The following is a 15,240-nucleotide window of genomic DNA, read 5'->3' as shown; positions in this document are numbered from 1 at the left end:
GGTCATTTACCAGTATGAGAGCAGAAAATTGAAGAGAAATTCGAGCTCAATTCTGATGATGAAGGGAAAGTTGTGTCATTGTTTGCATCAGTGTCCTCATACTGATGCTGCCTAACAAGGTCACAGAAGCCTCCTTGCAATGGAGTACCTCCCAGGGAGCCCATATGCTTTGTTGAGCCTGTAAATAATGTGAGACGCTCACCGGCTCTATATCCAATATCACTACTCACGTTCGGTAGCTAGACATCTAGCCGCTGCCTCGCTTTCCGCAGATTTTTGAGCCTCAGTGTATGCCGCCGTTATGGTTGTATGCAGGACATATTCATGAGCTACGAGGTATACAGAGCACTACATGAAGGGGGAGTAAGCTAGAGCCCATCGATGGCGGGAGTCCAAGAGTTGCAGCAAAATCGACAGAGTAATCCCAATAAGATTGGCCCGGTGCACAATCTAGGGCGTCACGTGGTCGGAATTGTCACGCTGGGGCTTTGTTTGGCAGGCGTGAATGATGAAAACACTATAGGCTCTGCGGTGGGCCCTCTTTTCAAAAAAAGAAGACAAGAGACTTGTAGCTATACACCATTTGTACACTTCTCTGGTTTTCGAATCACCATTTTCATGCTCTGAACAAAGTAGATAGACGAGCAATGTCTGCGATGCTAGGGGGCGCTTATGATATGTCCGAAACCAGTAAAGTCTAGGAAAGGGAAAATAACATACCAGCTGGCAGGGCACCTACGCCCTTGCCTCCGAATATGCCAAAGCGAACTCTACGGGATTGTAACTCCATCGAAAATCTTGGACACTATGCCCAGAAGAGGTTTAGAGTACTGTCACGGCAACCTGCAAGGAGCCGAGGAACCGGAGACAAGGAGAATGTGCTGCCATTGGCATGGGAGGTGCGCTTCCCGGCCCAGCTGGGCATCGCGAAGAAATATCGTAGCCACCGCGTCCTTCCAAACGACATTCTTGAGGAGCTCGATCGGGAAGGCATCACTCCGGACAACTAATGATCCCTACTCCATTATCTTTATTCGTGTTTATAACTATACTATGTGTGCTCCGCTATTGCTACATATTCCCCTCTACTTGTATACCTGTCCAGTCATGCCATTGACCACTCTCTCCTCTGCGCGACACTCCCACCTACTTATCGGCTTTAATCAACAAGTTAATATGTTTGGCGCCCTGCTTCACGTGCTTCGTAACGCCGTGACATAGCAGTAGATTGTGCACCGGGCCAATCTTATGTCGATTGAACGTGTTCGCGATAGCGCGTCGCCCAATCATATACAGTGCCTGGGCGCCTGCACAGGTAGACCGCCCTGTGCGAAAGTTGACGTGCGCTTTTGTGCACCTGTAGCCTTCATCATCAGTTGACAAGTCAACAAAAGTCGACGACAACCCGGTGTCGACCGGCACATCACTGCGACCCAGAGGAGTACTGTCCGGGAAACCAGCGAGGACTCGGAGAGGTGTAAGGTTTAGCATAGATGCATTATCTGACCTCTACGTCTGTAGGAGCAGTCAGGACGAGCGAATATATACAAACGACATCTATAGTTAGCATATCCCGTCGTCAATGTGGCATATGAGTCCGCCTTGCGCTCAAGCTGCCAGCTGGGCACTTTCACCCTTCCGGCGCTCCCGGTAGTACGCGGTCGACTATTCTACGCGAGGGCCGACCATGCATCACGTGTTAACCCCTTGAAAAGGTTAGACCCGGGTCAGACCCCGAGTCAGACCCCGGGGTCAAGCCGAGAGGGTCAAGGGGTCGAGTCTTGACCCGCACACCTCTGGTGAAGAGGACGGAAGTTGAGTACAGCAGCATTCCATAGCGGCACGATGAGCCATCGGGAAGCTGCGGAACGACGACAGGCGCTGAAGCAGGCCCGCAGCGTCGGCCGGCAATTCTTGACATACGTCCCGGTCATCTTCTAGCTTCCAAGCTACGAGTAACCGCATCATTCTCTTAACGTGCTTCCCTTCAGTGCGTTCTCCTGGACGTGGGGATTGCCCCAGACGTGGAAACCCGAGCGGAGCTGCCCAGTCGAAGCCGCCCACAAGCGAAGGCGGGACTCTCGCAATCAGCCATCCATATCAAACATTTATCTACTTGACTCGTGTGGAGAGCGAGGACGCGAGGGGAAGACAGTTTGCGCACCACAACTTGCAACTGTCGTGTTGGGGTACTACTGTACTCAGAACTCGTTTGTGCCCTTGCCCCGCACTAGTCGGAATTGTGTTGACGGAAGCACCCTCAACTCCCCACAGAACCCGTTCCAGATGTACAGGGCTTCCAAGTACGTCGATTCCAAACAGAGCTGCGAATGCTTCTCTACCGTTCTTCTTGATCACCATCGTATGAAACAATTATTTGGATACATCGCTTGCTGTCCCCGACCCCGTAGCCTGTCGGGAATGTCACCCGCCCCATTGAAGAAAATTATGTATCGCATCCCTTCTGTACATACCGTCTCTATAAAATCCCCTCGTACTCGTCAATATCTTCCACAGGACCGGCCCTATCTGCATTCGGACGACCTCACCACAGCATCGCCTTCCTACAACTCTCTCCCATCACGATGCAGCACTGGAACTATTTGATCAGCATTCTATCCGTTTCTGTGCTCTTCCAATGCGTTTCTGCTCACAACATCCTCTTGACCAATGACGATGGCTGGGCGGTCGCCCAAATCCGCGCTCAGCGCGACTCTCTCGTCAACGGGGGCTTTAACGTACGTGCACTCTTGATGCAGTATCCACTTGTTCTACAGCTGACTGGATGGCGGACATAGGTGATTCTGTCATCCCCTGCTGTAGACAAGTCCTCGACAGGCTCTGACACCGCAACGCCCAAGCCACTCGCGCAGCCGTGCGAATTCAACTCGTGCCCCAAGGGCTCTCCTGCAGAGGGATTCAACGCGAGCGATCGTGAGTACCGGCTTAGTCTGATCGGTTCAGTAGAAGTTTGCTTACCTTGGTATCTAGCACGACTGAACTACGTCAACGCCTTCCCGTACGCTCATTGCATATCGGGCCACCTAACGGGGCGGATACTGATCATAAGAGACTTCCAGAGCTGATGCGGTGCACTATGGCATCCAGACGCTTTCACCCAAGTTCTTCGGCACCCCGGACTTTGTCATCAGCGGTCCCAACATCGGAAGTGAGCTCGATAGGACATGGTCTCTCTCCGTCATTGACCGATCGCATCGTCCACAGACAACATCGGAGCAAACCACCAAGGCTCCGGGACTATGTGAGCGTCGCATCTCGTGCGCTTGTCTCCCAGCGCTGAGGACACTCCTAGTAATGCAGCATGCGAGGCCGCCAAGGAAGGCATTCCCTCCGCGGCCGTCTCCGGCGACATACCCGGCCAGGGACATGTCTCGTACACGACCCTCACGACGTCGCCCAAGTCGCCGACCACGCTCACCGCGCTCCTCTACGCAGAGCTGACGACGAACTTCACGCAGACGATCTACAACCCTGCGGCGCGTCCGATCCTGCCCGCGAACGTGACGCTGAACATCAACTACGGCGCGACGACGTTCTCCGCGTCCGGGGAGCCCAAGGGGAAATGTGCGACGGCGAGCGACTTCAAGTGGGTGTTCACGCGGATGGCGAAGAGCACGACGGCGGTTGATGTGGAGACGTGCGGGAGAAAGCACCTGCCGGACGAGAGAACAGTCATCAACGCTGGATGTTATGCGAGCGTGGCGGTCATGAACGCCAACACGAAGAAGGACGTGAGCGCGAGCGTGCAGGCGCAGGTGCTGGATCGCCTCGCTCCGAGTGGCCTCTTCACGTGCTTCAAGGCGTGAGTACGATGGAGGGGATGGAGGAGCTATGAAGCCGAGTTTATGTGTTTCCCATCGACGTGAACCTGAGAATGGCTGCGCTCAGCTTTCGATTAAACGTGTTTCGTTACAGAAGCGCAATCGTGCGGATACAGAGCTTACTCTTGGAACACTAGATCCGCATAGGTTCTCCCTCTTTCCCTTGATATACCCGTTTGATGTGCTCGCCAACCCGTGCGCCGTCGCACGTCGTACCGTTCTTTTGAGTATCCCTCTTGCGATCAGTCTGTCAACCCACTGCCTTTTGATAACTAACTCTATACCAAGCTACGATGTGAATAAACTATTTATGCGACATTTGAGGCTAGGAATACATATGCTACAACCTCCGACCGCGCTCCACATCTTGCTATTGCCAGGTCAACGAGGTCACCTCGGCCGCCTCCGTGAAACAACTCCACGTCCCACCGGCCTTGATAGTAGTGCGAGTCGACTTTGTGAACGAAACGCGCTTCCAGGTTTGTTCACGTCTCACATAGTTGACCTGTGCTAATGGCCTCTGACACTAATGAAGCAAGGTAATACATTTTCATGATTGTGACCGGGACTCCATAGAAGCTAAGTAAAGCACGTCAGCAAGCCGCTCGGCGTGAGCCGATCCAACACCTGCGCCTGCACGTCCGCATCTACGTCCGACTTTGTGGTCGCATTCATGACTGTCACGGTGGCGAAGCACCCGGAATCCGCGACGGTCGTTTCGTCCGGCAGGTTCTCGCTCCCGCAGGTCTCGACATCGACTGCAGTAGAGTTTGGGAGAAGGCGCGTGAAGACCCACTGGAAGTCGCTCGCAGTCGCGCAGTCGCCGTTAGGCGCACCGGATGAAGAGAACGTCGTCGCGGCGTAGTTCACGTTCAGGGTGACGCCAGAGGGAAGGATCGGACGCGCGGCGGGGCCGAGGAGTGTGCGAGTGAAGTTGGCGGTCAGCTCAGCGTAGAGGAGCGCGGAGAGCGTGTCGGGGGAGTTGGGCGATGAGGCGAGGGTCGTGAAGGAGATCTGGGCATCGGTCGCAGCGGAGAAGGCGGCCGAAGGAATGCCTTCTTTCGCGGCTTCGCATGCTGCGCCGCTGGAGGTATGTTCAGTATTCGCCTCCGGTGGAAGAAGGCAGAGGGCGTTGCGTACACAGTTCCGGAGTTTTGTGTCACGGTTCCGAGGTTGTCTAGGACAGCTCAACTAGATGGACATAACGAAAGACTCGGCTTCGGGAGAACTCACTCCCGACATTGGGACCGCTCACAACGAACTCGGGGGCGGAGCCGAAGAATTCGGGTGCTAGGGTCTGGATGCCAAAGCGTACTGCGTCCACCCTAGAATTCAGCAGTAATCAGCACCTGTTTCAGAGCCAATCTCCGGATATTGACACACGGGAAGGAGTTGACGTAGTTCAATGTTGCTAGACACCGACGCACGGCATGTCAGCTGGAAGTAGTACAGTACTGAGCAAGGTTGGCCACTTACGGTCACTTGCATTGAAGCCCTCTGCCGGGGAACCTGTGGCACAGGTATTGAACTCGCACGGCTGAGAGAGTGGCTGAGGCGTCGCGGTTGAGGATCCCGTCCCAGACTTATTATCCGCAGGAGCTGACAGGACGACCTATGTTGCTGCAGATCAGTCTCACGACAGACCTGCGCGATGTCAAAGCGGGCGTACATTGAAACCTGCATCAACGAGAGCGTCTCGCTGAGCTCGGATTTGGGCGACAGCCCATCCATCGTCGTTGGTCAGGATGATGTTCTGCGCAGAGGCGCCCCGGATGAGGAGGGCAATCGAGATGGTGCTGACAAGAGAAGTCCAGTGCTTCATCGCAGAAGGATCGAAATTATACCTTTGGGAGACGGTGATAGGAGACAAACGCAGCAGGTTTCTCCGAGGTAAGGGAAAGAGGACGCTGGCTTATAAGGTTATTCATAACGGAGGGGGCAACGCATGGAAGGGCAGCGCACGTGCGTGCGTGAGCCGGTGATACTCTTGCTGGACCATATGGAATGGTGAGATGCAATAGAACGCTGAGGCAAACAACGCATCTTTTCATAGGATGAGGCGAAAGCAGGGCGGGGAAGCCGCATGGACAGCGAAGTATGGGCTTAAAGGAGAAGATAACGGACCACATGCTCCGCCATATTAGGATATGTGTGAGAGCCCACATCAGGAAAAACCTCCCGCTGAGAAGTCCATAGAATACATAAGAAAGGTGTATTTACCTGGGGAACTGAGGGAAATGGTGAAATCTCCAGGATTTTGGGCACAAGCTGAGAGTTCTACACACTTTCAGATGAGACGTCGGGCAAGCCGCCAGGAATTAGGCACTAAGCGCGTGCTGACCTCATTTTCACGAAGCTTCCATTTACCTTTTTGGACAGATTGGCGCCCGTCCAACTTGTGCCATGCGACGCCTCATGGACTCCATTGGGAGGCGTTCTGAGACATTATACATGCGCCATTATACTCTGTGTAGTCCTGCTCCTCGAGACAAGCCTGGGGAACAGGCCTCTGCTGGTCTAGAGCCGTCCGTCACCACTGGGCGACGCGACGCGCCAGCTGCCTGATTTGGATGTTGACTAGGCGCTGGTTGATCCGCGCCCGAACACGTAACCGACGTCGCTCGCCGTCGCTGGCACTTGCTCTGACTCCACCATTACCCTCTGTTTAGGTCTCCTTCCCCTCGACACTCTCCAGCTTTTACCACTCATTCGAACAGCCGTGCACCAACTCAAGACCGGACAGATACAAGAAACGCGCCCACGTGACCGTGCTACGCCGTGCTGGAGGAGTGGGAGAGCAGGACGCAGGCGAACACTGAGGCTCGCAATCTCTCGGTACGTTTCTAGTCTATCTTGTCCCTCTCTCCCGCTCTACTCGCCCTCCTTATTCTGTCATGAACCCTCCCTCCGCTTTCGACGTTGACCTGGACCTTGATCCTGTTTCCCTTCAATCATACCGTTGTTGCTATCCGGGCCGCTGTATAACATCATCTGTACCGTGCTGTACAAGTAGGAGCCCTGATGGCTCGAATATACCCCCTTGCTCCCGTCTATTCTCACCTGAAGTCGTGTTGAGGTGACTGTTGTGTGCCGTCTGCTCGTACACCATCCGCCGCCGTTCATTCCCTGTGATGTGTTTGTCTAGGGATCCATTTCGTAGCGGTTTCTCTCCATCCTTGCAACTGAGTTGTGACACCCTGAGGATAGAGTGACAACAGCGTCTTATAGGAGACGTATGCGAGACCAATTTCAGGATCGGGTGAGGAGGACGCGTTAGGGAAAAGGATCAGTATACATTGAAGAACGTGTGCATATCCTTGTCTGTGTTTACATAGAACACAGTACATTTCTCCAGGACGTTCTCACTAGACCAATCTGAAGGTACGGGGCCATTCCACTTGGGCGTAAGGTGAATGCTGCGCTGGATCAAACCTACCGGTACCACAGATACCAGGCGCTCACCGTCCTTCGAGGAGCGCGACACCTTATAGAATCCGGAGTTCTTCTCTGGGGAAGCGGGGAACTTTGAGAACCATTCGACATATGCAAGATGCCGAGGTGGGCGCTGCTCAGGTGGGATACCAGGGAAGTAATAGTCGAGTGCAGCATCCGGTAGCGTGAACACTACACGGATTTGCCCAACACGTAAGTCTATCACATATGCGTCAGTACGAAAAGCCGAATCAAAGTGGCCCGGGACTTACCATGTAGTGGGACCTGGGCTTCACGCGCTCGTGTTTGCGTGGGCATTCCAGACTCAGCATTAGGTGCGTTGGAGTGACGCACACGGATGAGTGCGGTGTCGAAACGAGCGGGGACCACAGTATCCTTCAGAGCTCGTTCGTTGACCTGGCGGGGATGAACATGAATGGAGTCGCAAGTCTCCTGTCCGAACACCTGCTCGTTCCAGAATTTGATACGGTGATAGACGGCAAGATGTGTGAACGGGATAAGGGTCTCTGAGATACGATTTTCGAGTTGGTGCGAGGTGAGTGTCGGGTGACGGAACTGAACAACAAAACGGCAGATGGCGGCACCAATATGTTTTGCACAGTATCCATCAGGAGACAAAAGCTCGTGGAGAGACACTGCCCTTCGTGTAGGATGTTGAGTCATCTTGACATGCAGCGAGCATGCAAGATCCGGTGGTTGCCATCGTTGATTATGCTGAGCTGAGAGGGTCGCCGGGCCAATGGCAGCTTGTTGCGAACGCCAGGAGATGTAGTTGTCGTGATGCAAAACCTTCTCACGACGCTCCAGCCACCTGGTCATCTGTGGGTATTCGTCGCGATGGTTTGTCGCCCGGTACGCGTCCTTCGTAAAATCGATGTGTAGCCGTTCCGAAGTCTCCGTGTTGTAGTTGTCAGTAGTCCCGTATAACTTGATGCACCGGATGTAGTGCAGTAGCGAGTGTAGTTTCGGGATATTGAAACCAGAGCGTATACCAAGGTCGATGAAGACGTCACGACTTTGGTGAAACTCGAAAAGACATTTCTCGAGCGCCTTGAGTGTTGTATCATCGTGGACAGGATATTGAGCCAAGAATGCGAACCGGAGGAGACTACGGGTGACGCAGACCAAGCGGTCAGCATGCTCGCGTGGAAGGTCCATGTCGACCACAATGGAAAGGAGGAACCGGCTGATCTGCCGGTGTTCAGTCCCAGTCACGCGTGAGAGGCCGGTGATACCTTTGTAGAATTTTCGGATGCTATGATTAAAGGGAAGACAGCGGACCCGAGCGTCGATCTCTGCTGCCCCACATGCGACCTTCAGCCAGGATAGGAGATGCTTGAATACACCTTGATAGACCTGATGGAGCACGTCTGCAGTGATAGAACGGAAGATGTCGGTGTAAGGAAGATCTTCCCAGAACGGATGCTGGACGGGTTTGATGTTCGCGTTGTCGCATGCCTGAACGAATGTGGGAGACTCGAGTGACTTGACAGCGGCGAGGGACACTTTCATATCACGGGGTGGGTGAGAAGACGGGAAGTCCCCGAGCTCGTCGTGTGGACAGGTGCATATTGGACAGTCGCCATTATAAGCACAGGCTACTAGACATTGCTCAGGATAGTCTCCGACATATGCAGCAAGGATGGGATGACAACGTCGTGCAACACCGTCTCCGCTGACCATGACAGTTCCGTGGACACCGGCGGCTTTAAGGGGCTCGAGAAGTTTGGACATGCACGCGTGGAAGAGGTTGGCAAGGACACGACGGCGGGCTGCTTTGTTGGTGATGTGCTCAAGTCGACTAGTTGGGAGGTATGCGAGAAGGATTTGGCCCTGCCGTCCGGGCTTCTGACGGATGGACTTGGGGAGGTTACCGATGGTGAGGTACACAGGATACGCCGTCTTGTTCCGAAAAAGAGTGAGCTGAGTTTTGTCAGAAGAGATGATGACCGGGATTACGGTCGCACCCGGGTTTTGCTCCTCAAGAGTTTCCTGTTCGATGCATTGGTACAGGGCATTCAAATTGAGATGTCAATACCATACCTGAATTGACCACCACCACTGCCCTGTATGCATATCATGGTACAAACGGACCTTATGGTCCGCATCAGCATAGTGGCGCTCGGGCGCAAAGCAAAGGTAATGGACGTGTTCTGGATCGCCGTACAGTGCCTCGATGCACTCCATGATGTCACGCGCATACATCTCGAATGCCTCGCCCATGACATGAGCTTCATGGTACTTGAAGCTTGGGCGGCGTGAGGGAAGGCTGTTATCGAAGATATCATGGAGCTGATTCGCGTTTCGGAATGAAAGTCCCAGCTTTTCGACAAGCTATGGTAGATCAGTCATGAGCCATGAGTAAGGGATATAAGATGCAACGTACCCCCTTGATGGTGAGGAGCTCTGTTAGAGCTGCAGAGCTGATGCCATGGAGATTCGCCCATCGTCCAACATCCCAGTCTGTCTCTGATACGAATGGTGCATACATATTCTCCTGGGAGCCGTGAACGCGCGAGCCATAGTTCCGATACGCAGACGTAGACATACGTGGCTCAGAGATAGGTGCGCCAGCTCGGCCTCCAAATTGGCGTATGGTGGCGGGAGCTTCACGAAGCCGTTCATGAGAATCGGTCTCCACACCTCCCGGACCGAAGTGTCTCTCCGTGTCGTCCTCGTCGACTGGTGCATCCTCAACGGTGGGACTGGGAGGCTGGGAACGCGAGGGGTTTTGTGGATTGGTAGGGGCTGGCTCATTGCGCCTTGGTTCGAGAGGACGGAGGAGGGGATTTGTGGACAACTGGGCTGGAGGAGGCGACAGAGCATCCACACCAACTGTATCTTCTTCATCACCGTCACCTTCATCATCGCTGACTTCAGCTACGTTAGGGACCTGTGTCACGTCAAAAGGTACATCGGTGGATTCGTCTCCTTCGAACCCAGGGAAGTCCGTTGTGGTATAGTCAACCCGACCACCAAAAAAATCGCCCTCGAACTCGACAGCAGCCTGAGAAGGCTCTGCGTTGTCATGCTCGCAATTCATAGCATCGCGCCCCTTCAACACAAGATTCTGATCAGCCGGCCAACGTCCTCAGATTTGTATTAAGGCAAGTCCCGACCACTCACCAGACGGTGGGCGCGTTCCGCTCCATTTCGGCGACGAGGGGAGTCGTGGCGGTAGGGTTTGCGGATCTTGGCCAAGAGAGCCTGACCAACGCGAATGCAGGCGGCTTCCGTAGTCCGTTGGAAATGCTGTATATAGTAGTTTTCACGACGGAATGTGGCCTTACAGGCTGGGCACTCCCAAGACGTGGACATTAGAGAGCAAAAAGAGTGATATTTGGAATTTGATGAAGGCGACAATGGAAGTAGAGAATAGGTGCCTAGCTGAGACCTGATATCGAGAAGTGTCGGGTGCAACCCCAACCAAAAAGAGTGTGGAGCAAAGCCGCCGCTGAGTTTGTCGGGGTCCGTGCTAGCTTTAGCGTCGCGCGGACGAAATCATAGCCGATGGATACGCACCAGACTGAGCTCGTCAAAAAACCTGGCTTGCGTCAGTCCATCCCTGCACCCCATCTCTCCACTCGCATTTTCCCTCCCTCTCGGCCCAGCTGTCCTCCCACCGCTCTCCAACCTCTCCAGAGGGTCTGTCCCGATGAGTGCTGAGGGAGCCTCCACCGCGGCCGCAAGGCTGCGAGCAGCCCTAGAGGATAAGGCCAAAGCGAGGTCCAGCAGTATTCGGAGCAATGCAGAACCGGAGTCAACAAGGCGTACGTACCATTGGCTTATATCTCCCCCACACCATTACCCCTGCAATCTCATACACGCGACTTTATGGCGACGTGCACTGCTTGCCTGTAAATCTTTGTGCCGTCTCTAAAGTTCCACCTATAGCTTCCCGTGAATCGAAGACGAAGCTGTTGCAAAATCCTAGTGAGTACGATTCAAGTTGTGGAATGGAAGATGCAAACTTACACGACATTAGCATGGGGTGTGCATAAGCCTAGAGACAAAGGAAAGGCGGATGGTAGAAAGCCGTCCTCGGGAAAGTTCATTCAGTCAACCCAGGTGGTCGACAGCTCCGAAGTTCCAGAGAATAAGGTGAAGGGGGGTTCAGGTGCTAGTAGGTCGAGGAAGGGAAAACGGAAGCAAGTGTTGTCCGATTCCGAGACACCCAAGTCAGATGATGAGGCGCAGGCGAATGACGGTAAGCTGCATTTTATTGGGGTCAGAAAACCTTGGGCTGAAGGATAGCATTGGCGGGGCACGTCGTAGTCGATGGCAAGGTCCGTGGCATGACAGGAGTCAAGGTTCCGAAGAGGCGAAAGGGGGGGTCCACAAGAGCGCCGGCCGAGTCTGAAGTTTTCCGTACGTACCTCTTCCACTCTACATAGTTCTCGATCTCTCAATTTGTATGACATCTGATAGAGTCCTTCTTTGCCCCCAATATCGACGTTGACAAGCCCGAATCATCATCGGACGAAGAGCAGCCTCGAAAGGTTACTCGACGTACGTCTGGCCATTCGTCGCCTGCTCTGTCTCCCACTCAAAGGAAACCGTCTGGCTTTTTTTTTTAGCTCGCGCGCATACATATCAACACCAAACCCCTGAAAGGCAGAGAGGAGACGAGCTCGATGACAATGGGGAGGCATCGCAGGGTGAAGGTCTCGGCAGCGACGAAGATGCGGATGCGGATGGAGACCAGCTGGAAGACCGCGACCTCGCATTCCGCATGACAGATACGCAGGTCTCGAATGAGGTACGTAGCTTACCTCTCTAATGTTGAGCAAGCAAGTCTCTGTGGCGAGAACCCTGGAGCGCACATGTGCATAGCCGTCGGTGTTGAGCATCCATAAGGATAGCGTGGCAAGACGCTTCAAGTGCTTTTTGGGTCCACGGGCCTAGTCTACAGTTGTTTCAAGGTGTTTAGGGCGTTGAGTCGGAGAGAAACGCCGGATTCATCTTGAAGAGAGCTTGTGCCGCGAGCAGAGCTGCCAGATCCATAGAGGTAGCCAGTGCGCCCATAGGGTATATACCTCTCAAGCTACGGATCGCCACGGTTCCTTCGCGGCACCTACTCAGAAGTACCTAAAGACGTGCATCAGCATACTGACCATGTTGGATGTCTTGCGGTTTTGACGTTGACGGCGGCGTTACCCTTCATTGGTATTCTCACCGAGCCAATGTCACTGACGCACGTTCAACCTCACAGCGCATCAATTGGGCCACCGACTTCACTTCACCAGTCAATGCCGGTACAGTATAAGTTTGTTCAGTCTAACCATAGCTTATCTCACCTGGCTTTGCATGGCCCGTTTATCACAGACAAGACTGATGATGACGAGCCGCTTGGCGTCAAGGCGCAGACGAGCCGAGAGACTCTCACCATGACGCGCCCGGTCCGGCCGCCTACTCGCAAGGCGCCACCCTCCGACAACTCCACCGATTCTGACAATGCTAGGGATCCGCCTCGTCCGAAGAGAGGTGATAAGATTAAGGGGAAGAAAAAGCAGGTGGGTTCTCGTCCTATAATCTCATTGACATCTTAATGCTAATATGATTCTGCGCCCTCTATACTCGCTGCCTGGTGACACAGAAACTTGAGGAAGAGGTGTCTATTTCCACCATTCTGTTGCAAGGAGCGAGACTCACAGTCAAAGCAGCTCCCGTCTGTGACTACAAAATTGCCACGGGGCGTGTCGAACACCTCCAAAGACCCTAGCGAGGACAACCGCAACTGGCTGCAACGTACTGAGATTACGAGCGCGCTCGTCCACTCTAGTACAAACAAGTGGACGGTCAGCCTGAAGTCTATGGGCCCGGAAATGCAGGCGGTTATGAAGCTCAGCTTTACGCTGGCCCAGCTGCATTTTGTGTTCCGAGACTTCGACGATCCTCCGCTAACGGATCCCAACCAGATCAGCACCATTGTTACAGGGTTCGACAACGCAGGTATCAACGATTTCGCTCTCCAATCCCTGGTCAAGGCGGCCACGCAGAAGGGTTATGCCAGCGAGAATGATGTTGTCGACCGTCTGCTCTACGGGTCCGCCAAGCTGTACGTGGATCCCTTAATCAGCTATGTGAGTGTTTCCGGCAGCACTGTTTACTACCATTGACGTCTACTGCTCTCAGGCGGCCCAGCGCATGAAGCAATATCGTGCCGCTGTGAAGAAGGCTGCAGCGTCGACCTTCCCCTCCATCATCAACCTGTCCACTCTTTCACCTGCCGGGCTTGAGGACTTGGGGCGACACTTCATCTTCCCGCGTAATGCTGACGTTCGTACATATTTCCCCTTCACATATCCTTGCTCACTTATGGCATATCCATAGGGTACCTGGGATACTAGACAGCCGTTTGCGGGTTCTGGTCTAGGAGAAGAGTGAATCTAGGGTAAGCAATCAGTACAACTCCGACAAGTGAAGAGGAGAATTACATACTGCAGTAGCTGCCAATGCGATCATGGCCGCAGGGATCTCATGCATCAGGAAAACGTCACGGACTTGTACAGGTACTTGGGGTACTTGGCCAAGTACCTCAAGTATCCCAAGTACCTCAAGTACCCCAAGTCCAATGGACTTGGCCAAGTCGGGTGGGTCGACTTGGCCAAGTACCAGGTACTTGGCCAAGTCCTCCAAGTCGCTGTTCAAGTTCATGCCCAAGTTCACTGTGAGATGTATTGAATAAAGATGATATGCATGGAAGTAAATCAAAGGACAGCTGCTCTTGATCAAGGTCAAGTGTACAATATTTGTTAGTGGGTGCAGCGGCGGCAAAAAAAATGCCACCACAGGGAATTGAACCAGCAACCTGCAATTTCAGTGTCCAACACAGCATGTTCAACCACTACACTACAGAAGCTCACACTGTAGCACAGAATAGCAGCCATATATAGCGCTCTTTGCTGGACTCCGAGAAATTCTTCACCATCCTCTCCTGTACCATAGCAGAACTTGGACATCCACCACTGATACCACTATTCTTGAGCATTATCTGGATATTGTACCTCTGTATCACTACTGAAACAAGCACATTGTAACAACTTAAAGTCTTCTATCACATGTTATTGCCCTTCTTCTAATAGACTATAAAGCTGCTTCTACAGCCATAAAACAGACTGGTTTACAACTAGTGTATGGATGTCTATGATAGATATTATTACATAAGAAGTATACAAGATGTGTGACTGATAGAACACCAATTGCTCAAATTGAGGCCTGAGTATACTGAAGTCAACATGTAAAGTCCAAGTTGTGGCCCAAGTACCCCAAGTACCCCAAGTATATAGACTTGGGTCAAGTCCGTGTACTTGGGACCAAGTACATGGACTTGGGGCCAAGTACACGGACTTGGGGCCAAGTACACGGACTTGAGTCCAAGTACACGGACTTGAGGCCAAGTACACGGACTTGAGTCCAAGTACACGGACTTGAGGCCAAGTACACGGACTTGAGTCCAAGTACACGGACTTGAGTCCAAGTACACAGACTTGAGTCCAAGTACATGAACTTGGGCCCAAGTATGGGTCCAAGTCCGTGACGTTTTCCTGATGTGTTCATTGACTGCTGATGATGAAGAGGACGTCATCCTCCCGATGTTGCGGAGACCAAGGCTGTGTGCATAGTCAGTACCAAAAAACATGGCGCGGATCGTTGTGCTGCTCGACGCGCAGATCCCTATCGCAAGCAGCAAGGGCGAGGAGTTTGCAAGCCCTGTCCTCGGGGGCGCATACAAAGGTTACCTCGAGTCCCTTCTTAGAGCGCGCAAGGCCAAACCACGCAAATATCACAAGATCACTCATCAGCTCTATGTTATGGCTACGTGAGTCTTAGCGGCTATATCAGTATTGTTTTATGATGCTCATACTTCGCAGCAATGGTCGTGCGGTGGTTGCGCAAAGTGGAGGATCCAGCCAATCGGACATCATTGCACGCGTCAACTGGG

At 53.2% G+C, this 15,240-nt stretch overlaps 4 protein-coding genes across 4 annotated transcripts; 2 read left to right on the top strand and 2 right to left on the bottom strand.

The window, feature by feature from the left end:
• Positions 1 to 2,585: 2,585 nt before the first annotated feature.
• On the top strand, positions 2,586 to 3,827 carry DICSQDRAFT_172239 (sure-like protein; the record flags this gene model as incomplete). Its single annotated transcript, XM_007367976.1, has 6 exons — positions 2,586 to 2,738; positions 2,799 to 2,934; positions 2,992 to 3,019; positions 3,081 to 3,169; positions 3,226 to 3,262; positions 3,314 to 3,827. The coding sequence occupies 6 exons, from the start codon at positions 2,586 to 2,588 to the stop codon at positions 3,825 to 3,827; spliced, it is 957 nt and encodes a 318-aa protein (XP_007368038.1).
• A 594-nt stretch (positions 3,828 to 4,421) lies between these two features.
• DICSQDRAFT_65460 (sure-like protein) lies at positions 4,422 to 5,664 on the bottom strand (the record flags this gene model as incomplete). Its single annotated transcript, XM_007367975.1, has 6 exons — positions 4,422 to 4,926; positions 4,983 to 5,028; positions 5,076 to 5,167; positions 5,226 to 5,253; positions 5,319 to 5,454; positions 5,512 to 5,664. 6 exons carry the CDS (start codon positions 5,662 to 5,664, stop codon positions 4,422 to 4,424), a joined length of 960 nt encoding a protein of 319 aa, XP_007368037.1.
• Positions 5,665 to 7,128: 1,464 nt separating this feature from the next.
• On the bottom strand, positions 7,129 to 9,843 carry DICSQDRAFT_65323 (uncharacterized protein; the record flags this gene model as incomplete). Its single annotated transcript, XM_007367974.1, has 5 exons — positions 7,129 to 7,541; positions 7,631 to 8,222; positions 8,304 to 9,287; positions 9,339 to 9,629; positions 9,682 to 9,843. 5 exons carry the CDS (start codon positions 9,841 to 9,843, stop codon positions 7,129 to 7,131), a joined length of 2,442 nt encoding a protein of 813 aa, XP_007368036.1.
• Positions 9,844 to 11,258: 1,415 nt separating this feature from the next.
• On the top strand, positions 11,259 to 13,682 carry DICSQDRAFT_128410 (uncharacterized protein; the record flags this gene model as incomplete). The annotated part of the gene is made up of 9 exons (XM_007367973.1): positions 11,259 to 11,502; positions 11,550 to 11,663; positions 11,724 to 11,804; positions 11,873 to 12,054; positions 12,508 to 12,550; positions 12,621 to 12,808; positions 12,950 to 13,378; positions 13,431 to 13,574; positions 13,629 to 13,682. 9 exons carry the CDS (start codon positions 11,259 to 11,261, stop codon positions 13,680 to 13,682), a joined length of 1,479 nt encoding a protein of 492 aa, XP_007368035.1.
• Positions 13,683 to 15,240: the final 1,558 nt, after the last annotated feature.

This window comes from Dichomitus squalens, assembly GCF_000275845.1.
Source record: "Dichomitus squalens LYAD-421 SS1 unplaced genomic scaffold DICSQscaffold_30, whole genome shotgun sequence".
NCBI lineage: Eukaryota > Fungi > Basidiomycota > Agaricomycetes > Polyporales > Polyporaceae > Dichomitus > Dichomitus squalens.
The sequence above is the reverse complement of the archived record's forward strand: the minus strand, read 5'-3'. Positions and strand labels throughout refer to the sequence as shown.